This window comes from Gaeumannomyces tritici, assembly GCF_000145635.1.
Source record: "Gaeumannomyces tritici R3-111a-1 unplaced genomic scaffold supercont2.4, whole genome shotgun sequence".
In the NCBI taxonomy this organism is placed as follows: Eukaryota; Fungi; Ascomycota; class Sordariomycetes; order Magnaporthales; family Magnaporthaceae; genus Gaeumannomyces; species Gaeumannomyces tritici.
In genome coordinates this window covers 4,439,217-4,457,099 of record NW_008804548.1, presented here as the reverse complement: position 1 = coordinate 4,457,099, position 17,883 = coordinate 4,439,217, and the positions used below count along the sequence as shown (strand labels likewise).

The following is a 17,883-nucleotide window of genomic DNA, read 5'->3' as shown; positions in this document are numbered from 1 at the left end:
AAGACCCCGCACCGCAGCGTTACAACATGCACCCCATGGGTATGACGCCAGGCGGGGTCAGTGCATGGCCTAGACCCTTGGCCAAATTTCAGCTGTCAGCAGCCAGAGCATTCCGATCCTGCTCTACACGCACACACACACACGCCTCACCTCAATCCAGCCCTCACATTGGCCATTGCCTTCCGTATACGCGTGATGTAGCTTCACGTCGGCAGCCGGGCGCCGGCGCTCGACAACTGCTCCGCTCCATAAGGCTCGGACTCACTGGCAAAGTCGCGGGCAGTCGCGGCAGTCCGACAGTCGCCGAGAGTCCACGATTGCGATCCAACAGTCCTCAACATGGCCTCCGACCCGGTACTGCTACCGGTTCAGCTCGACGCCTTCGTCCTCAACCCCTCGGTGTGCGGCACTGGAGAGCCCGCCGACAAGGACGCGCGCATCTCGCCCGTGTCGCAGCCAAACTACACCTTTCTCCGCCTCGACAACTTCCTCCTCCAGCCCGACGTCCAGTCCCACGCGACGCTCCATAGCACCGCCCCGGCCGCCCTTAACCCGCGCCTGACCGACCTTGGGGCCCGCCCGCCCAAGCCGCTGCGCCATCGTCACGGCGTCTACCTGCACTGGACGCTCCCGCGATGCTACCGTGCTGGTGTCGTCTCGTCTGGTGATGCCGTGCCCGCCGAGCGCGCCAGGGACGACCGGCGCAGGCGCGGACTCGACGTGCCCGCCGAGTCTGAAACGCCCCTGTCGTCGTCGCCCGAGTTTACCGAGCCGCCGACGCGTTGGCTCGTGGTCCGACAGATCGATGTGGACAGCATCAAGCCCGAGGCGGCGCGGGCCGCGTTCAAGGACAAGGAGTACCAGGGCTGGGTAATTGAGAGCGACTATCTCTGGTCCCTGGACAAGATCCCGCTGGATATGGACCTGCAGACGGACATGGCGCCGTTCGTGGTGGGCCAGCCCGGCCCCGACGTGCGCATCGAGCAGCAGGCCGAGGTCTTTATCGGGCGCAAGTACTCGCTCGAGGAGTGGAAGGGCGCCGCCGCCGAGAACCCGCAGTCGAAGCCGCCCAACATCAGTCTCCTGCGGAGCAGCAACCAGTTCTTTGCCGACTTTCAGATGCACAACGCCAACGTTTTTAGCATGCTGGACAACTTTCAGTACGCTGCCGCCGACCCCAAGGCCAAGACCGAGGCCAAGTACCTCGACTCTGCCGTCGCCAACTATTACCTGATCGGCTGGCACTGGAAGGCTGATGTCGATCCGCTGTGGCGCTCCGGGCGCAACGGGACGCACGCTCAGAGCATGGAGACGCTGTTCATGAAGATGATGGGCAAGGCGCCTGGCGATGGCTGGCTGGATGACAAGTCGCAGCTGCGGCTCGTCTGCCACGGAGCCATGTACAACGTCATCTGGGACCACACCAAAAAGCCGTCCAGTGTCCCTGCGGACCGCTTCTCGCAGCGCCTGCGCGACCAGACGGTGCCAGCCGTGTCGGTTGGCACAACGCCCATGGACGCGTTGGTCTCATACTGCAGCGCGCGCAAAGGCTCCGATGGCGACTCGCACGAGGTCCAGAAGATGGAGGAGGACATCCTAGCCATCTACTCGCTGCTGCATGCGCGCGATGACGGCGTCGAGGCCCAGCGCGAGGCCAAGGACTCCATCTACAACTGGGCCTACTCGCGCGGCCAGGGCGGCACACGTTTCCACTTTGCCGGAGAGGACGCCCAAGGCCAGCCGCTCAAGCCGAGCCCGGACGCCGTGGTCAAGCTGCGGCTCCTCAACCAGGCCCAGGCCCTGCTGGACGCGTGCAGCCGCGCCCTGATGCAGTACCGCTGGGACGTCTTTTCACTGTGGTGGAAGTACGTCAGCGACGTCAGCAACAAGAAGGATGGCGTCCAGAATCTCAAGTTTAAGCGCGACACGGAAGCCGCCACGACCAAGATTGCCGAGCTGGAGAAGCGCATCAAGGTACTGGCCGGCGACGTGGACAAGCTCAAGGCCGATTCGGACCTGTCCAATGCCAAGCCCGGCTCTGAGCCCTTCTTTTACCGTGCCCGCGATCCGACCGTCCTTGTAGGCGGCGTGGAGTCTGGCTGGGCCACCGATTTCCTCGACAAGGTCAACGTGCGTGTGCCCAAGGCGGCGGTCACCTACCAAGCAGAATGGGGACTCCCACCCGGCCTCAAGGCTCTGGTTGCTCTGGTTCGCACCAAACTTCCTTCAGATATCGCCAGTGCCGGCGAGGCTCTCTTGTCAGAATTCCACGCCCTGCGTAGCAGCCTGGACGAGCCCCTGCCCGAAGGGAAAGAGTATCCCCAGTTCCACGACCAAAAGACATCGGACAAGCGGTGGCGGGACCGCTGGGACCGACAGCCGTGGTTCCCACTGTATGCCGAGTGGGAGGCCGAATACACGCACGTGCCGTGGGAGAACTGGCGGTTGGACGAGCAGACTGCGCGCCTGTCGGCCAACAAGACTGTCCGTTACGGCATCACGACGCCTTCGGGCAAGCCGCTGTGGGAGGAGCTCAAGGGCCGGCTCGACACGCGCGTCCTGTCTGGTCGCGTCCTAATCCTGCCCCAGCCCAGCTTCTCGCTGCGTGCCAAGGTCACTCAGCTGTTTGACAGCACGCCCGCGTCGGTGCTGGACAAGTACCTGCCAGAGGCGGATCGTACGGCGCTGCTGGCCAACATTGACCAGCTTGCGTATCTCTCGTCACCCCTGGCCGGCTTCACCGATGGCCTTCTCACGCTCTCGCAAGGCACACACCTGAAGCCCGAGAACAAGACGGTCAACAGCGCAGGCGCCGAATCGAGCAACGCCATCCTGGCGGCCGTGTTTGAGGATGCGGGCTTCTCGGCCTCGGCCATCAACCGCATCCAAAACAACTCGGCCGTGACGCCGTATGCGGCCCGCACGCGCTTCGTCGACAATGGCTACTCCCCTTTCAAGCCCGTCACGCATGGCCAATTCCGGTTCCTCAAGTTCAACATTATCGACAAGTTCGGCCAGGCCCTGATGGCCATCGACCCAGAGCCCAAGGCGACCGGGCCTGATCCCATGTACCCCTGCATCAGCGACTTTTACGAGCCCCAGCTCGTAGTGTCCGAGGGTAAAGACAACGCCAATACGGTACTAAAAGAACGCCCTGGCCTCTGCGAGTTTATGCAGCTGCCACCCTCGATCAACCAAAACGCCCGCTTCAACGCCACGTTTGTGCGGCGAGTTCGCGACGACCCGCCCGAGCTGAGGATCCCGCTCAACGTTCCAGGAGGGCCGTCGGCATGGCGGCCAGCGTCCGAGTGGGAGAACCCGATCTGGGGCTGGATCATCACCAACTACGCCGACTACGGCATCCAGCTCTTCCGCACCGACGGCACATTTTACCGCGAGGTTCGCTTCGGCGGTCCCCTTGGCGCCTTGGCCGCCCCCAAGTGGATTCCCTTTGCCCCTGTCCCCAAGTCCGACCCCAACACCTCCCAGCTGGACCTGCTGGCCGAACGCCTGACGGACGTCACCTACCTGACTGGCTTCTGGCACATGATCACCACTGCCCAGGACGCCCTCCCGCCTGCGCCCACGGCGTACGCGCAGTTCCTCAACTCCATCGTCGGCAAGCCCCTGGCCCTGGTCAACATGGGCTGGTCGCTGGAGCTGGACGGCCCACCGCTCGTGACACAGTCGACCAACGCGTCGGTCAACAAGCCCGAGGTCATGCTAACGGCGCCCCAGCCGGACGACAAGAGCAAGCGCTACAGCTTCCAGGTTCGCCTGGGTAATCGCGAGAGCGAGCACGACGGGCTGGTCGGCTACTTTGACGTGACGGCGGCGTCCGACAATATCAAGGACGCGTTCGACATGGGCTACATCAACACCTTTTTCGCCCCGGACCCGCGTAGGGACGAAAAGCCCCTGTTGCCGCTCAAGCGCCTCAACTCGGACACGTACCCGACATTTACGCCGTACTGGCAGGCCCCATTCCCGACGGCGCCGCCGTACGACCCGGCCAGCCTGGTGTCGGCTCAAACTTACGACGACCAGCGCAACCGCCGCATGGCCGTCTACGGCGCCATCGTGGACCCCTTTACGCCCGTGCACGCCTACAGCAGCCTGCTGCCGCCGCAGACGCTGCAGCTGCCTGGCTGGACGTGGCAGGCCGCCCTGAACAACATGACGGCCTTTTTCCACGCCGGGCCCATGGTGCTGGTGGACGACGTGGGCGGTTATAACGGCGAGCCGCTGACGGCCGAGAACTGGCGAAAGGTGCCGGCCCGCAACGTGGCGCTGCCAGGGCTGGGCGCTGGTGAGTGGAACTGGCTGCAGCCGTTTGATCTGGTCACCGAAGAGCTGCTCAAAGCCGGCTCGGACACGGTCGAGGTCGACGACGGGGACGTGGACGTGGACGTGGACGATGGCGTCGCTCCAGTCTTCAACGCGTACGGCATCGAAAAGAAGGGCAACCTAAACAAGCCAGGATTCGAGAAAGGGCCGTACACGGCAGTGGAGGGATTTTTGCAGCTGCGGAACCCGCTGATGATGCCCAAGCCGGAGAAGGGAGTCTAGATGTTCATTCATGTACGCTATCTACCCGCATAGCTATCACTACAAAACCTTGTCCTTCAGGTGCGTAAACGACCCCGGCTTGTCCTCCCTCGACACATAAAACACGTGGTTCAGCCGGTTGGCCGTGCTCACGGAAATCTGAGTCGTCGCGTTGGCCTTGGGGCTGCCCTCAAGATAATCAGGCTTCTGCCACTTGCCGTCCACCTTGACGATGCGCCGCAGGTTGTCCTTGGAATCGGTGTAGTACAGGTACACCTTGTTCTCGAAAAAGGACAGGCCAATAGTGGTCGAGTCCTTGGCGTCGTTGGTGTTGGCAATGTTCCAGCCCTGCTTGTCGTTGACCGAAAACTCCATCAGGTGCCCCTCGATGCCCTCCTGGTACACGACGTAGCGCTTTCCCGCGCCGCCGTCGGCCTGGGCGTCGTAGTAACTCCCCAGCGACGAGTTGGGCAGGACGGCCTGGCTCTGCAGGTACGTGCTGGTCGACCCCGTCTCGAGGTCGTACTCCTTGAGCGTCGTCTCCTGCGCGTTGGTGCCGTTGAGGTAGTAGACCCAGGCCGAGTCGCCCGAGCTGGCCAGGTCGACCTTGAGGTTCGCCATGGCCGTCGTGTTGAGCTGCTGGTAGACGGGGCTGACGATGGAGACGTTGTTGACCGTCTGCTCCGAGTTGGCGTCGAGCCGCGGCCGCGTCACGCCCACGACGAGGTTGACGCCGCGGTACGTGGCCGCCGCGAGCTCCGACGGGTTGAGGATGTTGCCCTGGTGGTCGTCATTGTCGGCGGCGAAGGTGACCTGCTCGCCCTTGGACTTGTCGCCGGTGCGAAGCGAGAGGCCGAGCTGGCCGGCCTTGGTGTTGTAGAAGAGCTGGATGCTCTTTTCGTCGGGGACGGCGGGGTTGACGAGGGTAGCGATGGCAGGCATAGCGGCGAAACAGCGGAGGTGCAAAGTCAAGAGAGTAAGTCGGCGACAGGCGAAGCGATGGTCGTCAGAAAGAGCAAGCTGATGAACACGGAACGATAACCAGATTACAGAGAAGACCAACCCGCGACAAAAGAACAAATCTGGGGACGCCCAGACTCCCCATATCCAGCCGGCGTCTGCCCTCACACGCCTCCTTGCATCCCGAGATGTCGCGAGGACGAGCCCAGACAGCGGGGTAAGGCGCTAACGGCGCCTCCTGCACCGTCAGCCAGCTGAAGGCCCAAAAGCAAGAACTAAGTCCAGGTGATGCGCCAATATTGCAACGATGCAGACGGTGCAGCCCTTCGGAGATGTTGCACTCCAGGGCGTCTTGATCCACGCCCCGACAAATGCATATATTGACAGTGTCAGCATTCAGCTGCTGCAACCCGAGCGGGATTGCCTTTTTGGGCAAGGTGCATTTACCTGCAGACCAGCTTCTAGGGCTGCATGGTCTAGAACCCAGGGGTCCATCCTAGCTACGCCAGCCACTGGATTCCGTCACCATCCGTCAGTTCTGTCGACCATGTCGGCATCGGGGCCCCTAGCAACCTGGCGCGTCAAGCACTATCAATCCCGATCTAGAGCATTGCCTGTTGGTGTAGTAAGATCTCGCCTGTAGCAAGCAATCTGTGGTGTTGGTACAGCAAGCCATCCCCGCATCGCCAACATGCCCATCTTCTCGGGAGGCAAGAGCACCGCCATCAACTCGCCTCGCCATCTGACCCTCCGCCATGCCCGCAAGGTGGCCGAGGCGCAGCGGCGCGAGCTCAACCTTCCGGGGCCCGCTGAGGCCGGGGCGCTGCAGGTCATGAGCCTGCCGAGCTCCAAGGCCATGGCGTTTGCCGTGGCTACCGGCGAGGATGAGGATCCGCTCGACAGTGTAGAGCTCAAGCCCGGTGAAGAGAAGCTCAACTCGTTCTGGGCGCCTGGCCTGATCGCCGGGCGCGCCCACCACATCAAGGTCCGGCAGGAGATCGATGCCAAGAACGCTACCGGTGACAAGTCGAGCGAGAAACTGCGCCTGACGGCCGAGCAAGAGTTTTTTGTGGACGCGCCGCAGTTTTCGTTGCCCGACGGCAGCGTGCACTCAGTTCATCCGCCGCCAGGCTACGCCGACGATGCCCGGGTGCTGCCGCACGTCGTCCTTACGGACCCGCATCTGCCTTGGGAGCGTGACGGCAGCCCCTTGACTGAGGGAGAGAACGACCCGGATCCGCGCAACCGGGTGCCGTGGCTTGTGCTTGTCTCCTTTCAGCAGGATGAGCTTCTCCTGCCCCCTGAAGATCTGGAAGGCATGTTCAAGGCCACCAGCGCTGGTGTCATCAAGCCCGTGAAGCAAACGCCGACCATGACGGTCAGCACGAGCATCGCGGATCTGTGGGCACTGGGCTCAAACGATGTGACGTCCCCTGTCACCTCCGACCTGGGGCCAGCGTCCATGAAGGACAGCCGAGGCGACTTTGTATTTCTCAAACCTGACCTTTTCCAGGCCCTCTTTTCCAAGTTCGAGGGCGGCAAGCGGATCGACTCTGCAAGCCCCGACACGACAGTCTACCGCTTCATGTCGCATGTGCGCAAGATCAACGGCTCCGGCATGGCACTGGCCGGCGTCGAGGACACGGCCATCTTCTCCATCGTGGTCGGCAGCCGTGCCGGTCCGCTCGATATCAAGACCCCAACCGTCGTTTCCACACACCTGCTCTCCATCGAGGGCGTCGAGAACATGAAGCTGCCAGTGGCGTCCAAGTACGTGGCCCTGTGCTCACTGCACAGCTGGAACTACACGGTCCAGCCGCCCGGTATGCTCAACGTCCACGAGGGCTTTGTCGACCTTGGCCGCAAACTCGACGTCCTCGGCCCGCCCCAGCGCATCCTGGACAAGGTGCGCTCCGCCACCGATGCTGCATCCGTCAGAGCAGCAGCGCGCCTGGCCGACGGCTACTCGATGGTGCGCTACCGGATGCAGACTGGAGAGATCACGGCGGCGCTCTTCCGGGGACCCTTCACGCCGACGGTGGTCCCGCCGCTGGCCCACCTGGACAAGTGCTCCAACTCGGGAATCGACCTGCAGATCCTGGACAAGGAGGTCGGCCTGGTCGACATCTCGTACTCGGTGGCCTGGCAGGTCGGCCGCACTCTGGCCCTGGGCGACGAGGGCTTCACGGCCGCGCTGGGGCGACTGCGTACCATGATCCAAGAGCCAGCCATGCGCGAGGCCAAGCGTGACATTGTCAACAGCGCCGGGGCCAACGTTCTCAGCCGCGCCGAGCTGCTGACCGACCTAGCTGGCATGGTGGATAACCTTTCCGCGGTTCAGCTTGGTGGGGACGGCGACGGCACCATATTTGAGCCTGGTGGCCCCAGAAAACGCTGGTTCCGCCACCGTCTGACACGCCGCGAGATTCCCAACCTCAGCTACACGTCAGCGGCTGTCAAGGAGAGGTATCCAGACACAGCGCTTGCCGCGGCGACGGCGTTGGCTGCCAGCACAGACGGGACCATCTTCAACGAAACCAACATCCCGGTGTCGACCGACTGGATGCTGGTGCTTTCGTGGCTGGTCGACCGCATGTACCTGGCTGGTGTGCCGGCGCACTACCTCATATCGGACCCGTCGCACCTCGAGCCCGAGTCGCTGCGCTTTTTCTACATTGACCCGAACTGGGTAGACGCGCTACTCGACGGCGCACTCAGCCTTGGGAACCACCTAGGCTTTGACCAGGACCGCGTCGCCATCAAAAAGGCTCTCAACATGTACATCCAGAGCACAGAAACCTCGCCCACGTCGCCTCAGATCCCCACGTACGGCTTCTATCTACGCTCCGACCTTGTCACTATGTTTCCGGACCTGCGCGTTACGACGCTGCCACCGCGGCCGCTGCTGCTAGACGGCCCGCCAGACCGAGCGCCACTGCTCCGGCACGAGATTGTGGCCGACGGCGTCATGATGGGCCTGTTTGACCGGCTGCCAGGCTCGCCCGAGTTTACCAGCCTCGTGTTTACACAGCCGCCGCACCAGCAGCGCTTCGCCGCGGGCTTTCTTGTAGAGGAAGCCAAGCTCGGCGTCGAGGTCAAGCGGCAGTACACTGTCGATCAGCCGACGCGGGAGACGGACGAGAACCGCCACGACACACTCAAAACCATCTACTATACCCCCGACTCGGCCGACAGCCCCTTTGTGTGGGGATCCGAGCCCGGAGAGACGGACCTGCGCCTGCTCCAACCCGAGAAGTATGCCCAACTGCAGATCGCCACGCTCCAGTCCATGCCAACACAGCCAAACAAGCCCGACGGCACGCCAGGCGACCCGTACTTTTCCGAGGACAAGCCCACGTCGGCCCTGCTGGCCATGCAGCTCAACGACCCCAACTACAACCTGACGGTCAACTTTGAGACGCCCGAGGCTCGTGTTGCGCTAATGGCCTTGTCGGGACCCGACGATGCGCCCCGCACACTGCTCCGGCTGGAGCCGCCGACTGTCGAGCGTATAGGAGAAGAGGACAATGCCAGCGACGACGAGTCCAGCCCTTGGGATGGCTCTGACGACGAGACGGTGTACGAGAGGCACGAAGCCTACCAGGCCCCCAAGCATCTCTTGGCCAGCAATGCTCCACATGTCGGACTCCTGCCGTCTGTCAAGCTGGCAGAGGACGACAGGGTCAAAGGGCCGATTCCCGTGCTGGCGGCCATGGCCATGGCGCCTGCATCTGTCTCTGCAACCGGCGCGGCCTCGCGAGCATCCGCCCCCGCTTCGTCACCCGTCTTCGACACGGTCATCAACAGCCGCGGCACCAACACGGTCGTCCTGCTGCGCACGCCCAACCTGGCCCAGGATCTTGTCTTTAGCATCCGCGTGGCCAGCGACAGGGCCAGCCAGTGGCGCCTGCGCGAGCTGTCGCTCCGGATCGAGCTGGGCGCGCCGGCCGCCACCAAGCAGGACCGCGTGTACCTGATGGAGCGGTACGACGGGCCCGGCCCCGCCATGCTGAGCAACCTGCGCTTCAACGTGCTGGCGTCGAACCCAACCATCAAGGGCACGCGCTACCTGCAGCTGCGCCTGCTGCCGCGGTCCAGCAAGGGCTGGATCGACATGTCGACCGTGACCGACATGAGCTTCCTGTTGTCGCTGGCCAAGGTGAGCAGCCTGCCCGAGCGGACGAGGCAGCTGATGGTCAAGAGTTGGGCCGACTACATCACGGAGCAGGGCATCATCACGACGGTGGACAATGTGGACACGCTGGTTACGGTGGTGGATAGTAGGTTCAGTACAGTCTAGTATCTGAGTATCTGGGATAATGCCGTTCAAACCTGCAAAGTTTGCTGTCGCTTGATCTCCTCTTCGATATGCCCTCGGCACCCTGACTTTTCGCACTCCCTGAGCTTGAACTCCATGACATCATCCGCCTGAGGAAACCGGTCTTCGCAGCTCCATCTCTTGTCCACCTTGTTCGCATCCGCGGGCTCAAAAAGAATTCGGAACAGCTGGATCGCCGTCAAGGCCTTGAACTGGATCAGATTGCCGCTCCGCCGAAGCTTGGAGGCACCCACACTGATCAGCGTCTCCGTGACCAGCAAAAACACGAAAATGGTCGCCAGAGCTATCAGGCCGGTCAAGGAAAAGGTCAAGACCTCCGGGCTTGTGATGACAAAGTTGCCGGCCCCTGCGGCCGCCTGGCCGTTGGCGTCCTGTAGCATGTTTGGCCAGCCCGCGTTGGACTCGTACATGGTGGTGTCGACAAAAACATTCTTGGTCCCCACATAGCTGGCCATGACCAGGCGCTCCATGTCGTTTTTGATGCTGGATGCGCCCGCGTCGATGACTCCGTTGGGACTGGTGGTCCGCGATCTCAGCGCCGAGTCGCCACTGGCGTTGCCGAGCTTGACGACAAGCGGCACCGCAAGGGCGGCCTCGAGGACCTTGAGCAGAACCTGCTCGATCTTTATGCCCGGGATGTTTTTGAGATCGTAGATGGAGTTGACCGTCTGATCGCCATAGGACCACGTGTCCTTTTGCCAGCAAGAGAGGACGGGCCTCTTACGCTTGATCCAGAAGCCGGCCTGATAAGGCGCTTTGGGGGCAGCGCCGCGCGGTTCGGTTGCATACCATGGATTTGAGCCCATGGAGATGCTGGCTCGATGCGACGACCAGATGAGGATGACAAATGTCATGTTTCCCGTTCGCACGGCCTCGACGACCGAATCCCGATCGTCTGGGATCAGGAAGCTGGCCTTGGGGGCGTCGGCGATACTTGTGTTGTCGATGGGAATGGAAAAGTTGCGCTTGCCGTCCCATAACGAATAAAAGTCGGCAGTGGGCCGTTCCTCGCGCAGCCAGCCGTACTCGGTCCTGCAAGAGCCATTGACTTGAAGCTTGAGCATGGACCCTCGCTGCAGCCCGAATTCGTACCCGCTGACGTTGTAGCTGTACGTCACCTGCTGGACGGACTCGGTGTTGTTCCATTGCCCCATGCCCTTGGTCGCTATCTCTATCCTGCGTCGGAACGTGGCACCAGCAGCTTCTACGCTACCCAGTGCGCGCATGACAGCAGGGGCCTTGAGGCCAAAGTTTCGGAGGCTGCCGGCAGGATCGGTGTCACCCTCGGACGGAACTGGGTAGTAGACCGAGTCCTGGTCTGCCGGCGCGACGGCGCCGAGCACCACGAGGCCAGGCACGACGACGCCCATTGCTTTGTCGACCCCGAACACGGTCAGAGCTATAGTGGCGAGCAAGAGACCGTACGCACAGTCCTTTTTCCACGAGCTGGCCTTGTACGGGTATGGCTTGGGCTTGGGCTTGGGGGGTTGGGGGTCTGGCTGTGAAGATTCGGGCTTGTCGGTTGGAAGAACCGTCGCTTGGGCAGTCTTTTCGTCTGATGGCGGAGCTGCCACTTGGGCAGCTGGCTCCTGCTCGGGCTCGGGCTCTGGCTGGGGGGAGACACCCGTCATCTTTTCTTGGTCATATCGTTGCTCTTGGGGTGGTGAAAAGTAGTGCCACGTGTAGGCCACCATCTCCCTAAAGGCAGACCAAGGATCGTTGCTGTTCCAAAGCGTGACCAGGGCGGCATACCTTCGCCGAAAGTGCTGGTCCTGAAGCAACACAGTGAAGAAGATGAAAATATTCCAGAGCAGCATGAAGATGAGCCCCATGGTGACGGAGATGGCCGCCGACACCCAAACACCATCTCTGGCGCTAAATGCGATGGCCCATCTTTCGTTGCCATCTTCGGTGGTCATGTAGAAAGGGGTGAGGAGCATGAAAGAGTGCTTGGATGGTGGTACGTTGAGATCCATCTTGACGGTTGGCTAGCAGTTTCTGGCTGCTAACTGCTGGCTGTTGTTGCTGTGAAGGACATGCCGAGCCTGCCGACTTGGGTCTTATATGCGCATCTACTGAGGCAAGGCTACAATATCAAGTTTGCCACCATACTCTGTGGGATGCCAGATAGTCGACGGCGCCTTGACCGACCGGGTTCTGGCCGAGTCCATTTGTGCCCAATCCTCGACGGGCGCCTCGGGCGCAACATGTCCTTCCTCGCTCACCCTCGAATCTTCCAATGGCACCGGCAGTTAGAGTTCGGAGACGAAATGCAGTTTGTGGCTTGAGTCGTGTCCAGTTGGCGAGTCCAGTTAGCGAGTTCAGTTAGCGAGTTGTGACCGAGAGGATGTCAGCTCTTCCCTTTCAGTCGTCAACTAGGCGAGTCCAAGACTAGCTCCCAGCCTATAAAGCAATACTCCGACAGCGGGCTGCGGGCACATGCTCTTCCCCGCATTGCCTGGCCTCGCCGTCCAATCACCGCGTGGTGACGAGGAGTGCATTCACCAATGGAACTGCCCTCCAGCTGGCCTCGCAGGACTGGCAAGCCACAATATGCGCCATGGACCTTCGGGCCGAAACGCGCATAGGTTTGATGCCTCTCGGTTCCCATCGGCGGTCGAATAAAGGCAGTTGTGGTTTTCAATACGCAACTCGCAGCAGAATGCCGGATATCCACCACTTGCTGTCCGAGACGATGGGCGGGGTATGCCGCGCCGAAGAGCCTCCTTGTGCTGTTAGTTACCCAGTTCGGGCACTTTACGCCCGGGTGACGTGGGAAGAGCTCAGTTGGGAAGAGCTCCATTGAGGCACCCTGTTTGGTGGGTTGATGCGGTATTCACCTGTCGCCGGGTACCGGACCGTCGCGAAGGCAGGCTGCCGGGGATCCGGTGTCTTGGCGAATCTCTTTTCCGAGCAGGCCGGTATCTGGGCTTGTATATAACCCAGAGGGTTGTTCACATAGGTGTACGATGGAAAGCATCAAAGCAAGCACAAGCCAACATCTGGTTTACCATCTGCATACAGCAACAGCCGTCCCTACCCCCTCTCCATGATGCGCACCCTAACATTCTTGGCCTCCTGCGCCTCTCTGGCCATCGCGCAGTCGGGCTCGCTACAGCAAGTGTTGAGCGAAGGCGGGCTTACCGACTACCTCAACCTGCTCCAAAGCGTCAACTCGCCGGTCTTGACCGAGGGCACCAACCTCATTGTCTATGCCACCATAAACGCCGCGTTCAACGGCAACTCGACCATCAAACGCCGCGACGAGGCTGCCGAAAATGCAGCCTTGGCGGCAATCCAGACTTCCAACAGCGAAGCAACGTCGAGCGCGAAAAAGCGGGACGCGAGTCTTAGTTGCGGGCCCGGGGTCGCGCGGCGGACTTGGCTCAGCGACCCTCGCTGGGTGAACCTGGGTCCCGGACGCAACCAGACCGTGGTGGAGAAGCAGCTGGCCTCCTCAGGGCCCGTCGTCCTCACCGGCTTGGGAGAAGGCATCAGGGTGACGGGCTCGGAGCTTCGTTTCGACCGCGGAGTGGTCTACCCCATCGCAGAGTACGTTTTATCCACACGTGCCCACCATGCTGAGACTGACAAGAGCAGCTTCTTCAAACTGCCGGCGACCGTATCTGAAACGCTCCCTTTTGTCGGTGCCGAAAAGTTCAAAGCTGCCCTGGACCGGGCAGGAATCCTCCCCGGGCTGGACAACACGACCGCCATCACCGTCCTTGCGCCCAGCGACAGCGTTTTTGCCAAGGCCGGAAACTGGACTGCTGCCCAGCTGAAGCAGCACATCATCGTGGGGCACGTGATTTATAGCACGCAGTTCCGGGATGGGCAGGTTCTGCCCACGCTGGGCGGAGGCTCTGTGACCGTCTCGGTGCAGGGTGGCATCATCAGCGTTGGCGGGGCGCGCATTGTGGCGAGCGACGCCATTATAAAGAACGGTGTTATTCACACCATTGGCAATGTACGTGCCCTTGACTCGCCTGGATAGCAGAGCTGACGCGATATGCAGGTCCTGAAGCCCACGACACCCACCCCGGTGCCGTCGACTGTGCCGGTTGCGGCCGGAGCTATGCTAAGGCCACTGGTATGGCAGGCCATGGTTATCGGCTTTGCGGTGATGCTTGGGCAGTGGTAATGTGAGCAACCTTGGCTAGAGAGGAGGTTGGTATTTGTGACGAAATCTTACGACGGGCTTAATGGTCTTTGCTAGCGTTGAGGGATTTCCTTGCAACTGGGCGTATTTGAGATAATATGAGATCCGATGCCGCGTGTGGTGCCACCGCAGATGACAGTAGCCGCGCACGTGACATGATCAGCCATTGCATTTTAGCACAGGTCACGTCTCAGCTTGGCAGAGGCATGGACAGTACGAACACGGGTACAACCTGGCACTGCGCAAGCGAATGCGAAGTTGGCTGGACCCGTGTAATCGAAACAAATGTGCGGACAGGTGATGCGGCTGCCAAAAGCACAGCAACACCGACGGACCAGATTGCGGGATTATGCCGTCGGACGGATGCAAAATCCAAAGGCGTGCACACGTTCTAGACTCTGCCGCTGGGTGCGTCCGTCCCATCCCATGCCGTCGTCTGATGTTTGGTTTCACTGGACTGCCGTGGGAGGCCTCGGTCTGAGGCCTTGACCAGCCGTATACCGTATTCTCGTATCAAGTCACCCGGCAGTTTTCCTGCGTTTCGAATCCAGGCACGTGCTCGAATCGGAAGTCAGAAATCTTATCGAACCGAATTGATATCAAGAAGGTTTTCACGTGGAATATAACTTTGGGATGCGCCCGCTAGAACAGTGACAGGGAAACTTATCGCATCAACTTGCCGTGACAATGGAAACCATACTGCGCGCCCCCACGCCACTACTTGCCGTGGCCGCGCTGCTGTGCGCTTGGCTGTTCCCACACATTCGGCGCCGGCGCTCGCTCGCCAAACTACCGCTGTACGGCGCCGAGCTCGGCGGCTACACGCAGCGCGAGGCTGCTTTCCGCAAGCGCGGTATCGAGATTTATTGCGACAGCTACCGAAAGTTCAAGGACACCGTGTATCGCTTGACGACGTCCGATGGAGAAAAGATAATGATTCCGCGGGCGTTTTTGCCGGAGCTCCGGAACCTGCCAGACCATGAGATTGACAACATTCGGCCACTGGAGCGGGTAAGCCACGCATACCGGTTCCAGGCACGCATCCTGGCCCAAGCATCCGACTGACCGATGCAGAGCCTCGAGTCTCGCTACACCGGCATCATGCGCAGGAAACATTCCCATTTCCTGCCGCAGGTGATACGCGCCGACCTGACGCGAAACCTAGCCCGTATCAACCCTGCCCTATGCCTCGAGGCCGAGCGTACCATCGCCGAGGTGTTCCCTCCGACGGACGGCTGGACATGCTACAGGATTGAGTCCAAGCTCGCCGAGGTGGTCGCCACCGTGTCAGGCCATGTTTTCATGGGCCCCGAGCGCTGCCGCGACCCCGAGTACCTGTATCCGGCCGTCCACTACACCAAGCATGTCATGACGGCTGTGCGCGCCCTCAAGATGTGGCCCAGCTGGCTGCGACCCCTGGCTAGCCTGTTCATGCCCGAGCTACGGCGCGCCGAGGCCCACCGCGCCCGCTTCAAGCGCTTCCTGGCCCCGATCGTCCACGATAGGCGACAGCGCATGGCACGGGGCGAGACTGGACCTGACGACATGCTGCATTGGATACTAGCCAGGCCCGAGAGCCAGGGCATGTCGGACGACGACATGGCCTTGATCCAGCTGGGACTGAGCATGGCGGCCATCCACACCACCACCAGGGCCGTGACGCACGTGTAAGTGCTGGGCGACTGACCCCCGTTGCTGACCCCCCTGCTGCTAACGCCGTCAGATTGTTCGACCTCGTCGCCCATCCCGACGTCATCCCCGCCCTGAGGAACGAGATCCGGGCGGCCAGCGAAAACGGCGTCATGACCACCAAGGCCCTGTTCCAGATGAAGCTGCTCGACAGTGTGCTGAAGGAGTCGCAGCGCGCAAACCCGACCGGCTTTGGGCGTTTCTCGCGGCGAGTCTTGAAGCCGCTTGTGCTGTCGGACGGCACGGAAATCCCGGCCGGCACCACCATCGAGGTCGCCCACGGCTCCATGGCCATGGACCCGGCCATCTTTCCGAACCCCGAGGTTAGCGCCATAAAGCAAGCCCTACAATCGACCACTTCACTAATACAGACAGAAATTTGACGCATACCGCTTTTACCGACTCCGCGCAGCCAAGTCCGCGGAGCAGCACCAGTTCGTCTCCGTCACCAGCACGGGCATGGGCTTCGGCTATGGCCGCCACGCGTGCCCGGGGCGCTTCTTTGCCGCCAACGAGATTAAGCTCATCCTGGCGCGGCTGCTTCTTGACTACGACATTTCAATGCCCGAGGGGCTGCCGGGGCGCCACGAGAACATGATCATTGGGGCGCTTCAGCTCCCAAAACCTGATGCGGAGCTGAGATTCAGGAGGACGAGGGATGTGTGCTAGAATGTGCTATTGCTTTTCCCACCCATTCGCCTTGTCCTTGGCGTCCTGTTTGTCCTTCTTGTCCTTCAATTTCTTGGCGGCCGCCGCCTTGTCCGCCTCTTTACCCTCTCTTATCAGCCGCTCGGCTTCGCGTTCCACCCTCCGGTCAGGGAAACTGTCCTCCCCGTACGTGCGTCCATAGTAGAAAAAATCCCCATAGTCCGCGCGCCGCCCTCTGGCCTTGTTGATGAGTTGTCGGCAGTTGACGCAGGGCAATTCCTGGTAGTTGTAAACATAGCCGTAGCGCGCATCGTCGTAAAACTTTCTGGTGCCTGCCTTGGCCGCCATCCGCGCCGCGTCTTGGTCGAAGAGGAAATCACAGTTGAGCGCGATGCCGCGTATGTTACTCTCGTTGTAGGCGGGGTCGCTGACGGTTGGTTAGTTCTGTTCCAGTTACCTCCAAAACATGCCAGAGGGGGGTCTTCTCCAGCACCTACCTCCAAAACATGTCGGCAAAGGGGTACGTCTCGGCGCAGTTGCCCCAGGGCGTCTCCTCTCCCTTCTCCTTGCCCTTGCCGAGTGGCTCGGTCCCCCTCACGACGTCAAAGTGGATGCGGTCCTCACGACGCTGAGCCAGCACTGCGTGGCGCGCGTCCCGGATCACCTCCAGCCAGGTCCCCGTGGCGTTTTCGCCGCCACGATCAGCAAAGTGGCCCCCGAGAGACGCACCGAGCCTGTACATGCCACTCTTGACGTCCCAGGTGCACTGGAACATGGCAGGAATGGCGCGGAAGTCGCCGGGCCACCTGACGGTGCCCAGCTCGGAGCACCACTGCGCGTACATGGCCGTCAGGGGCAGGTAAAAGTTGTACTTGTTCACCTGGCCCGAGATCGCCGGCCCCAGCAGGCCGAGGAACATGCCCAGCATGTCATAGTGGTTGAACAGGTGGAGACCGCCCGACACGAAGCCCGCGGTGGAGAATTTGGATGTGGTGAGATCTTTGCCGAGCCAGCCCGTGACGTAGAGGCGGCTGATGTGCTGCGACGGTTGCTTTTGCCAATCTACGCCGGCGTGGAATTCTTTGCCAGCGGGGAGGCTGCGGCTGTCAGATGACTGTCGGACCAGCAGAAGGGGCGCACTCACCTCAGAGCCTTGATCCATTCCGCCAGATCCTGCAGCCTGGGCTGGACATTGGGATCGGGCTGCCCCCAGATCACGGGGTCCTTGGCAACCAAGAATAGCCAGTTGATGATCTACATGTTGGTATCAGCCAGTTGTCTGCCGGCCATCGGCTGTCACAATCTTGACTCGCCTTGTTCCTGTCCCACGAGTAGGCCTCGCGCATGTCCAGCGAGTTCCTGTCCTTGGCCTTTTTGCCCTTGTCCTTTTCGACAAAGGCATGGAGCACTGCCGGCGTTGGGTTTGCGACGGCGGACATGGTGTTGGGTGCTGGGCGAGGTACGAGAGGTACTGCTCGGCTGAGGTACTGCTCGGCTGGCAATGCGCCTTTATCTGGTCTGCCGCCGACTCCGATAACAT

The 17,883-nt window shown here is 61.3% G+C and overlaps 7 protein-coding genes across 7 annotated transcripts; 4 read left to right on the top strand and 3 right to left on the bottom strand.

Annotated features, from left to right (window-relative positions):
- Positions 1-91: 91 nt before the first annotated feature.
- Positions 92-4,807, top strand: GGTG_08941 (hypothetical protein). The gene has a single exon (XM_009226783.1). It carries the CDS (start codon positions 340-342, stop codon positions 4,567-4,569), a length of 4,230 nt encoding a protein of 1,409 aa, XP_009225047.1. The 5' UTR covers positions 92-339; the 3' UTR covers positions 4,570-4,807.
- Positions 4,609-5,523, bottom strand: GGTG_08940 (hypothetical protein; the record flags this gene model as incomplete). Its single annotated transcript, XM_009226782.1, has 1 exon — positions 4,609-5,523. Exon 1 carries the CDS (start codon positions 5,488-5,490, stop codon positions 4,609-4,611), a length of 882 nt encoding a protein of 293 aa, XP_009225046.1. The 5' UTR covers positions 5,491-5,523.
- GGTG_08939 (hypothetical protein) lies at positions 5,326-10,089 on the top strand. Its single transcript, XM_009226781.1, has 2 exons — positions 5,326-5,524; positions 5,594-10,089. The coding sequence occupies exon 2, from the start codon at positions 6,200-6,202 to the stop codon at positions 9,806-9,808; it is 3,609 nt and encodes a 1,202-aa protein (XP_009225045.1). The 5' UTR covers positions 5,326-5,524; positions 5,594-6,199; the 3' UTR covers positions 9,809-10,089.
- On the bottom strand, positions 9,767-11,823 carry GGTG_08938 (hypothetical protein; the record flags this gene model as incomplete). The annotated part of the gene is made up of 1 exon (XM_009226780.1): positions 9,767-11,823. One exon carries the CDS (start codon positions 11,821-11,823, stop codon positions 9,835-9,837), a length of 1,989 nt encoding a protein of 662 aa, XP_009225044.1. The 3' UTR covers positions 9,767-9,834.
- A 908-nt stretch (positions 11,824-12,731) lies between these two features.
- Positions 12,732-14,122, top strand: GGTG_08937 (hypothetical protein). The gene is made up of 3 exons (XM_009226779.1): positions 12,732-13,399; positions 13,448-13,814; positions 13,863-14,122. The coding sequence occupies exons 1-3, from the start codon at positions 12,897-12,899 to the stop codon at positions 13,986-13,988; spliced, it is 996 nt and encodes a 331-aa protein (XP_009225043.1). The 5' UTR covers positions 12,732-12,896; the 3' UTR covers positions 13,989-14,122.
- Positions 14,123-14,594: 472 nt separating this feature from the next.
- Positions 14,595-16,568, top strand: GGTG_08936 (hypothetical protein). The gene is made up of 4 exons (XM_009226778.1): positions 14,595-15,017; positions 15,081-15,673; positions 15,730-16,018; positions 16,071-16,568. The coding sequence occupies exons 1-4, from the start codon at positions 14,694-14,696 to the stop codon at positions 16,362-16,364; spliced, it is 1,500 nt and encodes a 499-aa protein (XP_009225042.1). The 5' UTR covers positions 14,595-14,693; the 3' UTR covers positions 16,365-16,568.
- Positions 16,371-17,782, bottom strand: GGTG_08935 (hypothetical protein; the record flags this gene model as incomplete). The annotated part of the gene is made up of 3 exons (XM_009226777.1): positions 16,371-16,770; positions 16,841-17,495; positions 17,602-17,782. The coding sequence occupies 3 exons, from the start codon at positions 17,780-17,782 to the stop codon at positions 16,371-16,373; spliced, it is 1,236 nt and encodes a 411-aa protein (XP_009225041.1).
- Between the last annotated feature and the right edge of the window lie 101 nt (positions 17,783-17,883).